The 19,237-nt window shown below is 35.0% G+C and overlaps 1 protein-coding gene across 5 annotated transcripts in view; it reads right to left on the bottom strand.

The window, feature by feature from the left end:
* Usp9x (ubiquitin specific peptidase 9 X-linked) overlaps positions 1 to 19,237 on the bottom strand; it is a 108,775-nt gene that overhangs the window by 58,753 nt on the left and 30,785 nt on the right. For 3 of the 5 annotated variants that reach the window (XM_060374301.1, XM_060374300.1, XM_060374303.1), the window contains exons 3-14: positions 18,714 to 18,859; positions 16,285 to 16,364; positions 14,833 to 14,945; positions 13,488 to 13,706; positions 10,802 to 10,917; positions 10,182 to 10,433; positions 9,965 to 10,103; positions 6,584 to 6,736; positions 5,435 to 5,539; positions 4,012 to 4,218; positions 3,146 to 3,282; positions 610 to 758 (exon numbers count right to left, since the gene is read on the bottom strand). In XM_060374301.1, coding sequence (XP_060230284.1) covers positions 610 to 758; positions 3,146 to 3,282; positions 4,012 to 4,218; positions 5,435 to 5,539; positions 6,584 to 6,736; positions 9,965 to 10,103; positions 10,182 to 10,433; positions 10,802 to 10,917; positions 13,488 to 13,706; positions 14,833 to 14,945; positions 16,285 to 16,364; positions 18,714 to 18,859 — 1,816 coding nt within the window. The remainder of the gene's footprint in view (positions 1 to 609; positions 759 to 3,145; positions 3,283 to 4,011; positions 4,219 to 5,434; positions 5,540 to 6,583; positions 6,737 to 9,964; positions 10,104 to 10,181; positions 10,434 to 10,801; positions 10,918 to 13,487; positions 13,707 to 14,832; positions 14,946 to 16,284; positions 16,365 to 18,713; positions 18,860 to 19,237) is intronic. The other 2 variants (XM_060374302.1, XM_060374304.1) reach the window with 1 other exon arrangement.

Genomic DNA, 19,237 nt, shown 5'->3' with positions numbered 1-19,237 from the left:
CATTCTACTGTAATATCATTAATATCCTCATTTTAAATATACACCACTACAGATCCTGTAACATATCAAATGAATGGAATGTATAGGAACCATGTCTAATTCAGCCTGTAACACTGATGGTATATAAAGTTCTCTCTGCCTGTGAGGAAAAACCAGCATATAGTAGGTGGATTTTCTTTTGGGAGTGCTGGACTATAAATATGGGATAAAAGACAGGAGAATGTGTACTAAGAAGCATTCTAGTGAAAAGATTTTGATATGGCTGTTTAGAAGGCAAACTACGTTGATGTAATGGAAGATGTCCCTCATATAGAACACACTTCTGAAAGGTGAAGGCACATACCTCAAAGGTCATATGAAATTCTTAACACTGACTGGCAGAACTCCAAGTAGAAAAGGAAAAAAAAACAAACAAACAACAATTTCCCTCAGAAAGGCGAGTAGATTTAAACGTTGGACTGATGTTTAGGCTTTATAAGATCTCGGAGTATACATGGCTCTAAGTCACAAAATAATATAAGTTTTTAAAATAAAATGGTCATTCCTATGCTCATTAACAGAAAATCATCGCTACTTCCTACAATTTAGTTATCTTACAACAATACATACCTCTGGCATACAGTCTCATGCTCTCCATGTAAGTTGCAAGGTTTTCTGCTACCAAAGTAACTAGGGCATGATTGTGCTGAAGTTGATTAATTAAATCATGACGATAAAATACATGGGGACTTCGCTGAGTTTGACTGAAACGAGAAGAACTTAACAATATAATTAGGCAATTAAACTCTGTTGCAATCAAGAGTTCATTACAACTAAATTATTCACTAATTAAAAACTTTAAAGTAATGTATCAAAAAATAAAAAATAATGTTATCACTTGAAAACAAGAATCAATTTCTATTTACTTCATAGGAGTCTAATTATCATTAAAGGCCAAAGTTGGCTTAGCGGGAAAAGGGATTTCCCCTGATTTGAAAATGGGATGCTGAGCCCCATTATCCTCACTATAGGATAGGTGAAAACAATTGTTCTTTGACTGCCATACAAAAATGAGTCCCCATTTCCCTGGCCCAAATAAAAAATGTACTAAGATTTAAAAATTCATTAGCTATTTAAGTTACACACTGGGAACATTTGGTTTGTAGCCAAGTTGTTCTTGTCATCAGAAAAATACTTAATTCTTTTCCAATTTGTTTCGTCACATTCTCTGAAACTAGTCAACTTTCATAACCACTAGCACTATTCTCATACAATGGTCATTAATTTCGAGGAGATTAGCTGAACACTGTATGTCTACCTGAAAGGTAATAGATCTGACAAGTGGTGTATGCACAAAGGAACCAACACACATAGATTACTTTGGCATTACTCCCCCCCCAATCTGTATCAATTAAACAAGGAAAGTGTGACTGTTTAGAGAATGTTCCAAATTGGAAAGGATGGTATTGTTCACATGCAATTTATGAATCTTGGTTTCTACTACACTCAGCTTTTTATTTTTTTTTTACTTTACATAATTTTTCCTTAATATGGCAACCATTCTAACTCAATTCATTCTGATAAACAGATTTTGGAACCTAAAGATACTGCATTTAGGGCTGGAGAGCTAGCTCACAGGTTAAGAGAACTGGCTGTTCTTCCAAAGGCAGTTGAGTTCAAATTCCCAGCAACCACATGGTGGCTCACAATCATCTATAGTGAGATCTTGTGCCTCCTTCTGATGCACAGGCAGAATGCTGTATAATTAATAAATCTTTATAAAACAAACTAACAAAAAAAGGATTACATTTATTTTACTCATTAATTTTATTTTACTCAATTTACTTTTTTGTTTTTTCTGAGAAAGGGTTTCTCTGTGTAGCCCTGGCTGTCCTGAACTTTGTAGACTAGGCTGGCCTCAAACTCTCCACCTGCATCTGCCTCACTGAGTGTTGGAATTAAAGGCATGCACCACTGTGACCGGCTTGCTTCTTCCTTTAGAATTACTTATTTTTATTACATTTGTAAGAGTGTTTGTTTACATTTACATCTGTGCACCATATATACACAATGTCTAATGCCAGAGAGGGCACAGAATTCCCTGAAACTGGAGTTAACAAACAAATGGTTGTGAGCTAAAGTTGAGACCTCTGGAAGAGTACACAGACTCTGTATGGGCCCCACTGTATGGGCCCCTAGTGTCTGCGCCCGTTTATTTGTATGTTTGAGTTAGGGTCTCACTGTGTAGTCCTGTCTGGCCTGGAACTCACTGTGTAAACCAGGCTTGGCCTTGAAACTACAGAAATCCATCTATCCCTCCTTGTGAGTGTTGGAAATCCCTGCTGGTTGAGGTTGCAGTTCTTGCTTGGACCAGACCTAAAGGCAGAACTCCCTGCCCTCGATGGGGGCCCTTCTCTCTGCCTGACATCATCTGGCAGACAGCCCTAACCACACTTGATACAAGCCTCTGACACAGGACCCTGCTAACTCACCCCTACCTGTACCTGTATGTTAATTAACCACTGACATTCTAAACTTATGATGGGAGAATGCTGTATAATGCAAATCAAGCATCCTTGAAGTGCCTAGTTCCAACCAATTATGTACACTTATTCTTGGAGACCCCTATCCACCCCTCTAGGGGTATATAGTCTTTGTTCTCTGGAATTAAAGTTGAACAGGCCATGAACTGTTCCTGCTGGTATGTGATTGGTATGTGATCCCTGTACTTTCTTGCAGGCCATTCCTGGCAAGAGTAGAACCCTCCTGAATTAAAAGTGTGAACCAGTGAACCACTTGTGCAACACCACACCTGGCCCAAGATACTTAAGGAATGATATTAGAATGATAGTACAGAGCTCAGTGTTCTATCATACTATCCATCATTACATTTCCGTGTAATTCAATCTTCTAAAAAATATTTTTCGTAACTATTATGTGACAACATGAAGGAGCAATATCACCTTGATACTGACCACTTAATTATGGCTTACTTTCCTCATCAATACAAAGGAGGTAGGTATGACAAGATTCCTTTCTTCCAAACATAGTCCTTGTCTTAGCTCCCTCAAACGCCATTAAGTTTCTTTAAAATTTGCTTTTACAAAATAAAATTAACAAACCAAAAATAAAAATATTTGAAATTTTCTAGTTTTAAAAGTCTTACCTCAAATTTTGAGGTGCTTCACCAAACAAACTACAAATTTCTCTTATTTGTTTCAGTGCAGGAATGACCCATTTGTCGTTTGTGCGAAGTTCCTCTATAAAGCGATCTATCCATTGGATCTTCTGTGTGTCCCGGTCCTTAAACAATGTCAATGTTTTACATAGATCAATACTCAGGAGAATTATATCTCATTTAAGTATTTAAAGGTAAATGTACATTACAATGAAATTAAGCTAAATTTCAATTATCCGTGGAATTATGAAATTAGTTTTTTGTATATGATTAACATAAGTAACTGTAAGGACTTTCAATTTTTTATCAAGTGCTCTAGGTATGTCTTAAATTCACATTTACTACCAAAATCTTAAAAAAACGTCAAGCATCGAATTTACCACATATATCAATATAGTTTTGATTTAAAAATTGGCAGGTTTGAGTTTTAATATTTTAAGAGACTCTATCTCGTCACAGATTCATGTATTAACATATAATAACACAGAGATGACATAAATGATATACTATATAGAAAATTGTAATTGTTCTTAATATTTTATGAGTAAAGGAAACATTCATCTCCTAAGTAGGTAACTTAGCTTTAATATTTTATAATCTATTTGAAACTAGTATCTTCTGCCACACATTTGGCACACTATCAATAAATGACCTAGTGTTGGTACTTTCTCCATACTTTAATGCTTCATAAAAATGCTTCATAGAAAGGCAGACTTACACGAGCCATCAATTCTTAAAATCTTTAAAAAGATAATGATAGAATAACATGAAACGATGCTGCACTTAAACCATCCTACCTGACACTAAAGTTGCACAAAAAGTTTAACACAAGCAGGCCAAACAGCACCCCTTACCTGGGAGCAACTATAATCTAGTATTTTGATGTGAGCACTAAGAGCCAGATCCATAATATCTACAGGCACATCATCACTGTGAGCCAGATTCCACAGCAGGTTCAACACTTTATGTGCCATCACTCCATCTTTATCATCTTCTGCAAGACGACGAATCAGCTCAAGGAGCTTTTCACGTTGCTTTTTACTTGCATTTGTCCAACTGGCCTATAAAGACATTTAAATGACATAAATGCCTGTACTTAATTTTCTAAATTTTCATTTCTGGGTATGTGTAGGTAGGGTGGTAGATTTCTCATAGTTTGAGGCCAAACCTGGTATACACAGGGAGTTCAAATCTAGCCAGGGATATACAATGAGAATCTCTCTGACTTAAAAAATGTTTAAGAAATGGCTTGTTATTTAATAGGTTCAAAACTGTGAAAATGCTTGTTATTTAGCAGGTTCTTGATAAGCATTACATTAATCCCAATCCCACCCTCCCTTCCCCTTCTCCCACTATTCCCATCCCCTCGTGCACTAACCCTAGCTTATCAGATTTCATCAGAACTGACTACACTGTCTTCCTCCCCTGTGGCCTGGCAAGGCTGCACCCTGCCAAGGGGAGGTGATCAAAGCCAGCCATTGAGTTCATGCCAGAAGATGGCCTTACTATGAAACCTACTTAGGAGACTGAGTCTATGGGCTACATCTGCGCAGTTTTTAGGTATTTTCCATGCATGGTCCTTGTTTGGAGTATCAGTCTCTACAGAGACCCCAGTGCCCAGTTTTTTCTTTTGTTTTCTTTTTGTTTATTTCGGTTCTGATGCTCTACTTGTGGACCTCCTGTCCCCTCCAGGACTTTGTATCTCCTCCTCCTTTCATAAAATTGCATGCACTCTGGGCAGAGTCTGACTGAGTCTCAGCCTCTACTTCAATACCACAATCAGTAGAGGCCATCCTGCAATCTCATTTTTCTCATAATCACCCTTTACTACTTTTGTACAATTCAACCTATTTCCAAATTATAGACTGGGAGAAGAAAGCCAAAACAGTAACTTGAGTTTTGAATAGGAATGTGAGTCCTTATTAGTGCTATTAGCACTATCATGAAAATGTAACTCAAGTTCTTAGAACACACGGACCTGTAATCCCAGCACTTGGGAGGCAGAGTCAGATGGATCTCTGTGCCAGACTGGTACATAGCATTACAAGACAGCCAACGCTACACAAAGAAACCCTGTCAAGGACAGACAGAAGGGAGGGGGGAAGGACAGAGGGAGGAAGGGACGAAAAGGGAAAGAAACACTGACAAGAGTCCTTCAAACTTTCACAGTCTTAGGAGATTTTTAATTAATTATTTGTTGGTTACGAACAAATTGTACTTCTAATGAATCAATTCTATCTAAAAATAAAATGGTAATAACTTTGCCACGTTAATTACCTTAAAGCAATCAAAAAGATGATCAAGTTGTTCAGGAGAAAAATCCCATGCCAATTTGGCCAGTAGATCGTGTACATTCTTTACAATGGCTTCATGTTTCCCCGCCTATTGAGAAACAGAAAGAAAGATATAGTACACCAGACTGTGAACAACAGAAACATTACACGAACTGAAATTATCAGCATTTCCATTTAATCGTTACATAAATTCTCAACTATTAATTCCTTAAATCTAAAATCTGAGAATTCCATTTCGGCATATACAGTTAACATGCATTTTAGAAAAACCTATCAACAGGGGCAGGAGAGATTACAAGCACTAAACTGCTCTTCCAAAGGTCCTGAGTACAATTCCCAGCAACCAAATTGTAGCTCCAAACCATCTATAATGAAATCTACTGCCACTTTTCTGGAGTACAGGTGTACCAGCAGAAAAAACATTGTATATAATAAATAAATCTTTTAACAAAAAGAAAATCCTATCAACTTTTAAATTACAGTTTATTGAATATACTTTAGTGTCCAACATTAGGCACATTATTATTTTTTCTGCAAACTAGAACTTTTAAATATTGAAAAGGAAAGCTATTTTCTGTATTTCTATAAACAATATGAAACAAAAAAACCAATGACTTGTGAATTAGATCTCAACAATAAGTAGTTTCTGACTGTTAAAACCTTGAAAAAAGGGTTGCTAATCATTCTAAAAAGTTTTGAGTCTTTTGGAATAAAAAATTTTATGATTAAATATACTGAAGGGTTTCAAAGTGTATGAAAATATCAATGAATGATGTGTATTTTTTCAACAAATATTACAAATATTTTGTACAAATATTTCAACAAATATTACAAATATTTTGTGGTACTAAGGCAAGTACAGTGTGCAACTGAGCTATATGTATCCCTAGCCCTTGTTTTCTGGGTCAGATTTTTGCTCGGTAGCCTAAGCTACCTTCCAACACATAATTGTCTCATTTCTACTTCCTGTGTGCTGAGATTGCAGATACAAACAAGCACACTCAGCTGCCCTATTATTTTACTTTTTGCTTCTGTAACTTTTACTGAATGTGACCTGTTGAGTATTCAAGCATCATTGACAATTTCAGAAAGTTTCTAGTAAGAAGCTACTAAAAAGCTTCAAATTCCTTACCTGTGCTGCCCAGATATTATCAAGATCTTGCAAGGTCAGAGCTTTTTCTTTTATGACAAAACGAAGTATCTTTTCTAGTTTCTCTACATATTGTGGTTGATGAAGACTATCTCGTAAAACTATGGATAAAATATTGTTCTGCTGTATCCATTCCTAAATGTAATTTAAAGAACAGATTTCAAAACAAACTAAACCACAAAGACTTTCAATTTAAAAGTACTGTAACATTAACTTAAGAATATATAGGAATCCTTAAGCATATTTACAAAATATGCGCACAAGAATACATTGTCAAAGAACATTACTTTAAAACATTTATAGTAAATTCTTCTCTTTCATTAGTGAAATGGAATTTTGCTTTGTAGTCTTAAATTTGAAATCTTCCTACCTCCTCAAGTGTTGGGATTAAAGATAGAAGTAACCGATTGGGGAGTATCTCTATAAGTTATAAATGCTGAAATCAGTATATTCCAGCATTTAACTGAAAAAAAAAATCATTTAAATTCAACAATCACTAAGATTTAGGCACAAGGCCAGCCTTGGAGTTTTTAGATTCCTTGAAGTAATTCTGCTGCAGAAGTTTTAGTATTAGGTTAAAAGATAATTTTAAAAAAAGAATTCATTCATTGCCATGTACCAGACAAACAACCCAAGTTAAAGACACATTCTCTTAGCATAGTAAACAGGCTTACAAATATTTGCAGTGGACTCTGAGCAAGTCTTCATGCTTCCAATGTCTGTTTCCATACGCTAGGCTATAGCTTGACTGTCATTTATCTAACTTCATGAAATAAAGTAGGACTCATGATTCTTTAAATAAAGACAATCCACAAAGTAAAGTTTTAAAAATTCCCACCTTGATAAAGGAAATTTTCTAAGATAGAGTAAATATATAGCGATATCAAACTAACACAAAAATTATTATGCGTCTAATGCCATTTTCTATATGCTTTAGGATGGGTCACACTTTTGTTCAAGGACTAGCAACACTCCCAAAGCAGACAGGCATATAACATACACAAATTTAGACATCAACCACCTTAACTCCTAATCCATGTTCAGGGTCTAAATATCCGCCATATATTTTACTTTTGGCTGACAACTAAACCTAAGGTCTCACTGAGCTATAACACTAACATATTTTTTATATTTTCTTATTTATTACACTTTATGTACTTTGTATCCCATCTGTATCCCCTCTTTCGTTCCCTCCCAAAATCCTATCCTCCTTCTCTCTTCTCCTCCCATGCTACTCCCCAAGTCCACTGAAATGGGAGGTCTCCCTCCCCTTCCCTCTGACCCTAGCCTATCAGGTCTCAGAAGTACTGTCTGCACTGTATTCCTCTGTGGCCTGATAAGGGTGCACCCCCAACAGGGGGAGGTAATAAAAGTACCTGCAACTGAGTTCATGTCAGAGGCAGGCCAGGTTCCCCTTACTAGAACACCCACTTAAGAGACTGAGCTGCCATGGGCTACATCTATGCAGGGGTTCTAGGCTATCTTCAAGTCTCAGAAAAGACCCCTGGGCCCAGACATACTGGTTCTGTTGCTCTCCTTCTGGAGCTCCAGTGCCCTCCAAGTCTTTCTATCCACCCATCCCTTCTTTCATAAGATTCCCTGCACTCTTCCCAAAGTATGGCTACGAGTCTCAGCATCTAATTTAATACCCTACTAGGTAGAGTCTTCCCAATAAATGGGACATCATAAAACTTCTATACAGCAAAAGACACTGTTATCAGAACAAAACAGCAGCCTACAGACTGGGAAAGAATCTTATCAACCCTTTATCTGACAGAAGGCTAATATCCAGAATATATAAAGAACTCAAGAAGTTAAACAGCAACAAATCAAGTAATCCAATTAAAAAATGGGGTACAGAGGTAAACAGAATTCTCAATAGAGGAATATTGCATGGCAGAGAAACACTTAAGAGAAATGTTCAACGTCCTTAGTCATCAGGGAAATGCAAATCCAAACAACCCTGGGATTCCACCTTACACCAATCAGAATGGCTAAGATCAAAAACTCAAGTGACAAAACATACTGGAGACAATGTGGAGAAAGGGGAACCCTCCTCCATTGTTACTGGGAATGTAAACTCGTACAACTACTTTGGAATACAATCTGGCGCTTTCTCAGAAAATTAGGAATAGTGCTACTTCAAGACTATACCACTCCCAGGCATACATCCAAAATATGCTCCAGTATTTAACAAGGACATCTGCTCAACCATGTTGGTAGCAGCTTTATTCGTAAGAGACAGAATCTGGAAACAAACCAGATGTCCCTCAACAGAGGAATGGATACAGAAATTGTGGCACATTTACACAATGGAATACTACTCAGCAATTAAAAACAAGGAAATCATGAAAATTGCAGTCAAATGGTGGGAACTAGAAAAGATCACTCTGAGTGAGGTACCACAGAAGCAGAAAGACATACATGGTATATCCTCACTCATAAGTGAATATTGGACATATAGGATAAACAAACTAAAATCTGTACTGCTAAAGAAGCTAAGCAAGAAGCAGAACACTAGGTAAGATGATCAATCCTTATTCATAAAGGCAAACAGGAGAGACCATGGAAGATTGAGAAAACAGGGAATAGGACGGGAGCTCCGTATTTTTTTTTTTAAAAAACCACATTCTTATCATATCCACTGTTAACAAAAGATTCTTGGAAGATATTGGTTTGCTATAGATGTCTCATGACTGTCACATATGTACTCGAATAACATAGGTTTTTATGATTTAAATACTGACTTAACTCATTAAAGCTACCATACATAAAATATATACAGGAAATAAAGTTTTCATATATTTAATGCCAAAATGATACACACTTAAGTATTTTAAAAACCAATTCTCAAAATCAAGATAAAAAAAGTAATTTGTTTAGCTCTTACTCTAATAATTATATATAAATAGTATGTTGTATTCTACGTATCATATCATATACTTACTATACATGAGACAGAGTCTCAATACGTAGCCCTGGCCATCCTTGTATACGGCAAATCTTTCTGCCTCTGCACCACCAGTGCTGGGAATCCAGTTGTGCCCCACCACAAGCATCTGTGTCTTTTGTGTTTTCAAGCCACTGGTCAAATGAACAGGCCCTTTCTTCAATTACATTTCATGCTTTCCCTAGCTTACTTGTATTTTAATTTCCCAATTTCTATAGCAATAATAATTACATTCAACAATAAATTTATCAAAGGCATACTCAGTCAACAAATAATTAGGCTACTTTAAAAAGTTCCAAGATTAACAAATTTGTAAATCAATCAAAATATTCAATTTTCAACATTAATTTAGAATGCTGACATTCTGGGCTTGAGTATTTACTTAAAGAAAAAAGTGAATGAAAAGGACTCACAGCCATCCTTTCTGCTGTGAGCCACTCTTCTTCCTCAGCATTGCCATGACGATGGGTATAGTATGATACACTAGATATCACCTTATTAACTTCATTCAGTGCATTCATTTTTCCATTGAAAGAAGAAATTTGCAATAATCTGTAAGAAAAATTCAGTTGTAATAGGATTCTAAAATTTATATATGTCATTATTTCCAAAAATAAAGAACTTACTTACCTAAGTATCATTTTTAACCTAAATATTTCTAAGTTCTTTACAGTTTCTTCTTGTCCAGGAACTCGTGAAGCTAAATTCTTCAATGATTTAATAATCATTGAAAGAGCATCATTTTTGGCTTCATTCTTTGCTTCTTTTTTCAGTTCTTCATCAGTTAAGTTTTCTAAAAACTGTGGAACCATTTCTATTATTGGAAGAAAGTACTTTTTCACTGTGTTAAGAGTGAGAAACTCATAGCACTGTCCAAATGGTCTGAAATAAGATAGGAAACTCTTGTAAATATTTAATTTCTTAAAATCAACTTAGTAAATTCTCATAATACATCCATAATTTTTTCTAAAAACATCCAATTAACAAATTGTGTTGTGTATTTGCATTTTGAATGGGTATGTGTTGAGTACAGGTGCTCTCAAGAGGCCAGAGATGTCTGATCCCCTGGAGCTCGTACAGTTGTGAGCCACCTGATTAAGTACAGAGAATGAAATTCATATCATCTGAAAGAACAGCAACTTAACCACTAAGCTATCTCTCCAGCCCCACATACACTATTTCTGAATTGACCTAAAATAAAATCAGAAACCAATAAGCACATTAACATTGCACTTTAAAATGTAACTTACTTAATAAGGGCTGCAATTATCTGAACGTTTAGTGCTGATCCATTAATAAAGCGATCATGCAGTATCTGGAATCCATTTAAAGTGCCAAATTTGTTGAGGAGATCTACTAGCCAACCCTGCAATATAAGTAATAAGAAGTTTACTCTCTTGGCATTTAGTAACAGACATAGTAGTATTTTAACTGATATTTTTAAACCAGTTAATATCAAATCATTCTGGAAAAAGCTTCAAAACATTCACAGTAATCCACCTGTGATGAAACAGTGTTAAGTAGCAAGCTTGAACTGTATTACAGGAACACACTGGTATCAGCACAACTAGTAAAGAATTAAAGCCATGTTTCTATCTCAGCAATCCAACTGTAAGAGACCATAATATGGCTCTCCTAAATATCTGACACACCTTATTAAAACTATTAATAGAATTAAAAAAAGAAGGTTTCAAAAACCTAAAAAAACAAATCAAAGAAAAACATTTAATAATCTAGTATTCTGAGAAAAATTCCTATTATAGTTATAAGTATTTAAAATTTCCATATAAATAGAATAATCTTGAAGCATAAAGTGTTTAAAACTCAGCCATATGTACCAGGAATGGAGTATTTATCAATCACGAGCAAAGGATTGGGTTTGATAAACAATGTGCATTGCAGGTGGAATAATTAACATAATTGGGTGTTAAAATGGCTGACTTATATGAATGCATATTGTTCCCATTTTATTTATTAATAAAGTTTGCTACCTAAAATAACTTAAAATGAACTAAAAGGTTACAAGAGAATTAAATACATTTGAAAGCTAAGTACTAAGACAACCTTTTAACACCTTGCCACCCTTTAAGAGGCCGTGTTTTAAAGCCAGTAAGAGGAACAAAACAACCCTAAACAAAAATAGTAACTACAGCTATTTTTTTAAAACAGGTGAATGCTAACTAGAAGATTTTAATGTTAATTATTTCTTTTAATGAGCAAAAACAATAAACTAATTGCATCAACCTAAATCTAAGTTTTAATTTGCTCTTAGAAGACCATTTCTAAGTCATTAAACTCTTGGTATTTTTTTATGTGTGTTCCTGTTTACAGTGAGTACATGCTTGGTGTCTAGAAGCCAGAAGAGAGCATTGGATTTACTAGAGTTGAAATTAAGGATGACTGTGAACCACCATGTGGGTACTGTGCCTCTACAAAAGCAACAAGATCTCTTTAAACACTGAGCCATCTCTCTTGACCCAAGCCCCTAACTGTTCAGCTCAACAGATCTCTTTGGGGATTACTTATAAAAAAAAAAAGTACATATTTGTTACACAATATTATCTTTTTAATTTTTTCTGTTATTAGAATGAGACTGAGACTGTTGAAAAAGACTTGGAAACTCAGTAACTTGCAACTTTTCAAGGTCACACAGGTCACTAATCATCGTAGGTTAACTTACAATTTAGCAAATCCACTCTCAACTATCTTTGATGATTTGAATTTTGTCACCACAAGTTAAGTCCTACTAACCTAAAAATCCAGAATCTAAAAGCTTTTTGAGCAATGATACATTTCAAATTTTTGAATTAGGTGTTCCATTAGTGATCTATGTAAATATTAAAAAATATAGGGAGAAACAAATCTAAAATCCTTCTAGCTCCAAACATCTCATAAATGATACTCAACCTTTGTAAAGTAAGAAGAAAAAAATATAAAGCCATTTACACTTCATCCAAACAGGGACAGTTAAAAATTTTTAATAATATATCCATGATAATTCTTTAACTTCATGAAGATTTAAACTTTTTATAACTTATAAAGATTAAACAATGAAAAAAAAAAAAACTCACAAAATTTCTCAGATTTCAGTAGAGTAGGCAACGTCCAATATGGATTACAACCACAATTAAAGTAACACACATAAACCCACAAACTCAAAGGCTTTTTGAAAGTCTGTTTTGGACAGTTTTTGTTTGAAAGTCTGTCTTTTCACATTTTTTGTGTAAGAATCAGATTTCAAATACATAGAAAGTTATCTTTAGCCAGAAGTCACTCCAAAACTTTTAATTAGCCATGTTTTATCAAGTTATTTTCTGTGAGCCTTTTAAGGCAGTAGATAAGTGACCCACTGAGGAAAAAAAAATTGGAAAATAAAGTATCACATAGTAAGGTAATTTACAATTTGGAGACTATATAGACAGATCCCTACCCCAACACACACACACACACACGTCCCTTCTCTGCACAGTACTGGCTGTCTTGGAATTTCCTTTGTAGACAAAGCTAGCTCAGAGATCCACCTGCTTCAGACTCAGGGGATTAAACCTGTATGCCACCATGCCTAGCTACAGAGAACTTTTGATTGTAAAGATCCTACTCAAGGGAACAAGCCATCTAGTGGCAACACTGTGAACTATTTCTAGGCTGAGTAAAATAAACTATATAAAACGCCTCCAAGTGCTATATATTTTCATTTAAAATCTCAAAGCGCATTCAGTTGTCAGATTCTCAACAATTATTACACAGAAAAACTAAATAGTAATAGGAATAATAAAACAGTTTGGTACAAAATGAAGAATTCAAGCCATAATGCAGAAATCTTTCAGACTGTAATTAAATCACTCTTTTGCCGAATTAACAAGAGACTGTGATTAAAGTTCTGTGGTAGAACAAACAATCTTAATATTTAAATTTGAAAAGAACAAACCAACACACTTTTGGTGATCGAGGGTCTGGAGAACGTGCAAAGAGCTCATCTTCAGGCAGCTGAACACTCGAGGACACCGATTCACACGGACGTGTACCATTGTAGATATGGAATTTGCAATGAGGATTTAAGGCCATGGCAAGAAGTTCTAGAAGTGGAAACCAGTCTTGGGCTAACTTAGACACACATAGCTCCACCAGGCGATGAGTATTATTAATAATACATCTCTGTTATAAATGGGAGAAAGATGATTTAGAATGTGAAAACATTGCAATTTCAAACAGAATTTGTAACCCCAACTATCTTTAATGAGCTCTCCATTTTTTATACTGATTAACTGAATTATATTTAACCCACAAGGACTATGTCCAAGTTGATTTGCTTTCAAAAATCTACCTGCTTAAAAATGAAGGCGGCACTATGAGTTGCCAAAATCTGCTCTATGTTTTCAGACAAGAAACAAATTCCCAGTTTTCTGAAATTGAAGTGATGTGTCAGTTATCCCAGATGAAAGGCTATACACTGCCAAGCTCTGTATTTTTAAACCTAAACCAGATTTTGGACCTTTTACCCCATGGTTGTAATTGAAAAAACATTTGGACCACAGAAACATCTTGTTTTATGACTATTTCCACAGTGAAACAAGTTAACAGGTTTGTAGCATTTTCAGCGCCATATTAGTCCAGAACAACTTCTTTAGCTCTTGAAGTGAAATCTGTTTGCTCCCTAAAACTAAATATTAAAGTACTTGTTTTTCCTCTACTCATCATTTGGATATTAGGGACCTGCGATCATTTGAAGTAGTCTTTACTTAAAAGGGACGACAACCATAAATTGAATTTAGACTATAGAGAACAGTTTAAACAGTAGCTCATGATTTAAATACGAGTTTTAGATGCCCAAACTAAAATACGTATGTTTCTTTGCTGTCTTTTTCTACACAGTGAGTTTGTTTCTCATTATTTCTACAATACTGAGTTTTCTGGTGCCATAAACGTGTTATATTTTCCCCTTCTTTGGCGTTTTACTTTCTTTAATACATAAAATAGTGGTACATCTTACAACTGACAGCATCAGATTTTTGATAAAAATGTAGCGAACTACCTAAGGTCACAAGGCACTGGAGAGCCAGGGAAAAAGATCAAATAATTTAATATTTTTAACTCTAAAATCTTACACTAATTTTAATGCCCAAGTTGCCTCCAAAAGACATGGTTTACTATGAAACTACTTTAGAAGTCACACGTTTATACTCCAAAAAGCCAAATATATCTATAATACACACGTACTTGTCCTTCCTATCCAAAGGGTCACTATATAATCTGGTTTCTAAAAGTCAAATGAAAAACTCACATGTATTTCAAACTTCCAGCCACTAACTGCTTCATCTGTAAGGATTTTTGTAAATGAGATTGTTAGCCCATCTCGGAAAAATCGCTGACATGCTTCACTTTTAACATCAAGGCCTAAGAAATAAAAAATAATAATAACAATGCTCAACAATATGGTATGAAAGACGTAAGTAATCGGAAACCTGGATGACAGGCTAGCAGTTGCAGAGTACATCTGGAAACAAAAAGCTTATAGCATTATCATAAAGTTTCTGTAAGTCAGAAAGGAAACTTAACTCAGAATTACTATTTAAAGAAAAATGTAGATAACGTGTATGTAAGGACCTGAGTGTATACAATATTGAATGCAGGTATTCCAAGAGCTCAGAAGAGGGTGGCTGATTGCCAGCAGCTAGCTATGGTTGTGGGCCATCAGTCATGGGTGTTAAGGATCCAGACCTGGGTCTCCTCTCCAAAAACAAGATTCATAACTAACTGGTTGACTACCTCCTTCAGAACCCCTAAATCAAATTTTAAAGTAATTATGATAATATTAACAATAACTCAGGGATGGAGATATATCTTATTGTGAGGGCAGATAGTCTAACGTAACAACTTAGGACTGGGGATATAATACAGCTTATTGCGAGGGCAGCTAGTCTAACATGTACAAGATCTTAGGTTTAATCACCAATAAAGTAAAACTAAAATAAAAATAAACAAATTGCTACAAATTATGACACTATCTTAAAGAAAAAAATGGTCATTACCATGTAACACACTCTAAATATTTCATAGCATTTTGTTCTGAAAATAGCATTAAGTTTTATATTCTATAATTTTTGAAATGTTTGTGAACTATGTACTTAGCATCCACTCACATTCCACTCTTCTCTAAATCACCAAGATGAATTATTTTGTCTTCTTTATTTTACTATCTATATATACATCTTTCTTCTTCTAAGAACCTACTGTCTTTCATCTTTCTTAAAAATGCATTATTTGTGCATGTTCATGCACATATGTATGATGTTAAGGAAGATGTGCCATGGAGGACATCTGGGTGTCAGAGGACAACTGTGGAATCAGTTTGCTCCATCCACCTTGAAATCAGGTTACCAGGTCATCTTGCCAGCCAAACAATTTTGAGGTTGTCTTTGTTTTTCTCTATTTTTTATGTGCATTTGTGTTCTGCCTGCATGCATATCTGTGTGAGGGAATCAGATCTGTAAGTTACAGTTGTGGGCTGCCATGTGGGTGCTGTTTTAAATCACTGAACATGGACTTCTCAGAAATATGATACATTTTTTGTATAGCACTCTTGAGGGTTGTCCTTTTTAAAAGAATGTGAGATCTACTTGTAAGCTTATTATATAAACTTGCTGTGTTTTAACAGGAAAATGAGTTTTCAGGAATAAAATGAAAATTTATCTAGCAGTAGGTATTTAGAAAAGCATGACACACTGAGACATACCTTTCTTACTAAGATCAATAGCAGCTTCTAAAAGCACTTCTAATTCCCCTTTCGGCAAAACTGGAACGACCCAACGAGGCCTAGGAATTTATAAAATAAAAAGGCTTACTTGGTTATGCACTAAATAAAAGAGGTACTATAATCAGTTACTAATTACAATTTTTATTTCATTATGAAAATATTTAATATTAACTAAAATAACATTAAATATAAAAACAGTGGGGCTGACTAAATTTTTTTAATTAAGTATCATTTGTCTCCACAAGCAGACTTTTAACAAGTAATATAAAATAAACTTTAATAAATATCAACTAGGGGCTAGAGAGATGGCTCAGAATGTTAAGAACACTGGCTGTTCTTCAAAGGTCAATTCCTAGCAACCACAAGGTGCCTAGCTCATAACCATCTATAGTGAGAACTGGTGCCCTCTTCTGGCATGCAGGCAGAACACTAAAATAAATATTTAAAAAAATTAGGCATCACAGAGACATTATGAAAACTTCACAGGAGAGGGCTATCAGGATTCAGATTAGAAGAAATGTTAAACTTGCTTACAAAGAACAAAAAATTCAGGAGGCCAAGAATGATTTATACTTCATAATCCATCAAATTTTTCTCAACAGAATCCACAGGTGATGAGTGTGGACCCAACCATCTGGCCATCCATTGTTTTCATAGTCTTTCCTGAAAGTCTTCGCAATTTAATTCACCCATTGTTCCCCCCCCCAAAAAAAAGGCAACCTTCTATCCAACCAATGAAAACTGTGCTAAAAAAGCTGGTGAAATGCCCCATTAATAAAAGCACACCATTAATAACTTATTAGAAAAAAATAACTATCCATCGTTTATTTACAAACATCCTTTGCATTTTTCTTCCATAGAGAATTGTTTTCAATGCAACTTAGTATCTAGTCTACATAGTTTACAAATCACCAGCCAAAACTGAAATGTAACAAAAGCATCTTTCTGTTATGCTATCTTTGCTGTTGAGATCGGGACCATTATAAATATTCCTAACATTGATTTATAAATAGTTCATTGCATGTGATTACTACAGGCTGCTACTTGTTTTTCTTAAATGCTCCTTTTAAAAGGAACCAGTTGGAATACACCAAAGAAATGCAACAATTTAAGACAACAAAATGATACTAAGATTTTCTATTTGTAGAAAAATCAATACATACATGGTAATAAACAAAAATGCAATATAAAAAAATGTACCCCTAATGGTTAAAAAACTTTTGGTTCAAATATGTGAAGAGAAAGAATAAAGCTAGGAATATAAGGGAGGGGTTAGGGAAATTTAATATATTTACTGTATAACACACAACATAGCTTATGCTAAGTAATGCATACTTAGTACTACGAAATTCAGATTTTTGTGTGTTATTTCTATACAGGGTCTCACTATGTGGCTCTGACTGTCCTGGAATTCACTCTGTAGAACAGGCTGGCCTTGAACTCACAAAAATCTGCCTGCCTCTGCCTCCCCAAGTGTTGGGATTAAAGACATGCATCACCATGGACAACTCGGACAACTTTTTTTAATGCGAAAAAATTTTATTTCCCTGTGTGTTATACATAGTAGTTTTGACTTTTATTAAGTAAGAATACAAAAAATTAAGGCAAAGCGCCTAGAAGAAAGTGTATTTTCATTATTTTTTAAATGTTCTCACTTTTAATTAATTTGCTTTGTATATATGGGTATTATATCTGCATGTATGCTTGGTGCCTTCAGGGGCCAGAAGAGGCCATCAGACTCCCTGGATGAGGAATGAAGACAACAGCTATGAGCTGCCATATGGAGACCAAGCAGTGAACCCAGGTCCACTGCAATAGCAACAAGCGCCCTTAATAGCCGAGGCATTGCTCCAGTGCCCACTTTTTGCAGGGTCCTTATTGAGCTCACACTGCCCAGTGAAAATCACACTCAGATGTGGTTTTGTTTCTTAACATGCTCTTTTCTTTCTTTACAGCCTTTTCTTAACTAAAGAACATCTTACAAACGTCATTTTCAAGAACAACAAAAAGTGTCATTCTCTTGAATCAGCATCAAAGGTAAACTGAGAAACTCCTTATGACCTGGTTTGCTTCAGGGCTACTGTAGAGTTATTATTAAAAGTCAGTCAAAAAGCAACATGCCAACTGAAATGCTTCACCAACTCTTAAAAAGGCACACTACAACATAAACAGTTCTACTTTGGAAACAAACAGCTAGGGTAATTTGAATTTTACTGATGATCTTGCTCCTTTTCATTATATCCACAAAGAAATGGAAGTTTTAAAGTACTTGGCAGTAACTATGATGGAAGATTAAGGCAGCATATTTCTTGATGTGTTTGCGTTACCCAGCATACATAAAGCTTACCCAGCATACATAAAAACTTGGTTTTCTTATACATTACACATTAGAAACAAAACCAACTGACCTGTTGATCATATCATCTAGCTTTGCCAAGTCAGTATGTGGAAACGCAGGTTCCTCCTCTTCAATCTGCGGAGGGGCATCACCTTGACCTTGCTCGTCAGGAGGAGTTGCAGGGGAATTTTCATTAGAAGAATCAGGCGATGAAGTCTTGATTAAAAATTAAAAAGTACAGAAGTTAACACATACATCCAAACACTAAGAGATGTTAAAAAAAAATGCTAGTAGCATAAAATTTCACAAAAATGAAAAACACTGCCATTACCACACAGCTAGGTCGGCAGAGAATTCCTATACAAATAGCTATTTTAAATACATAATGTTTTAAACAGCCAACAAAATGCTTGTCCGGTATATTTACATGCTCAAAGAAAATGCAGACAAAAACAATCTTAAACATCTATGATACCATACTAACAAATGAAATACCAGCAATGATATTTTAATTACCTCCTTATGATCTTTTTATGAGCTAGATAAAAATTGTCCATGTAAGCATACATTTTCAATAAAACTGAGACTATCTGT

Source organism: Meriones unguiculatus, chromosome X, assembly GCF_030254825.1.
Source record: "Meriones unguiculatus strain TT.TT164.6M chromosome X, Bangor_MerUng_6.1, whole genome shotgun sequence".
NCBI lineage: Eukaryota > Metazoa > Chordata > Mammalia > Rodentia > Muridae > Meriones > Meriones unguiculatus.
The sequence above is the reverse complement of the archived record's forward strand: the minus strand, read 5'-3'. Positions and strand labels throughout refer to the sequence as shown.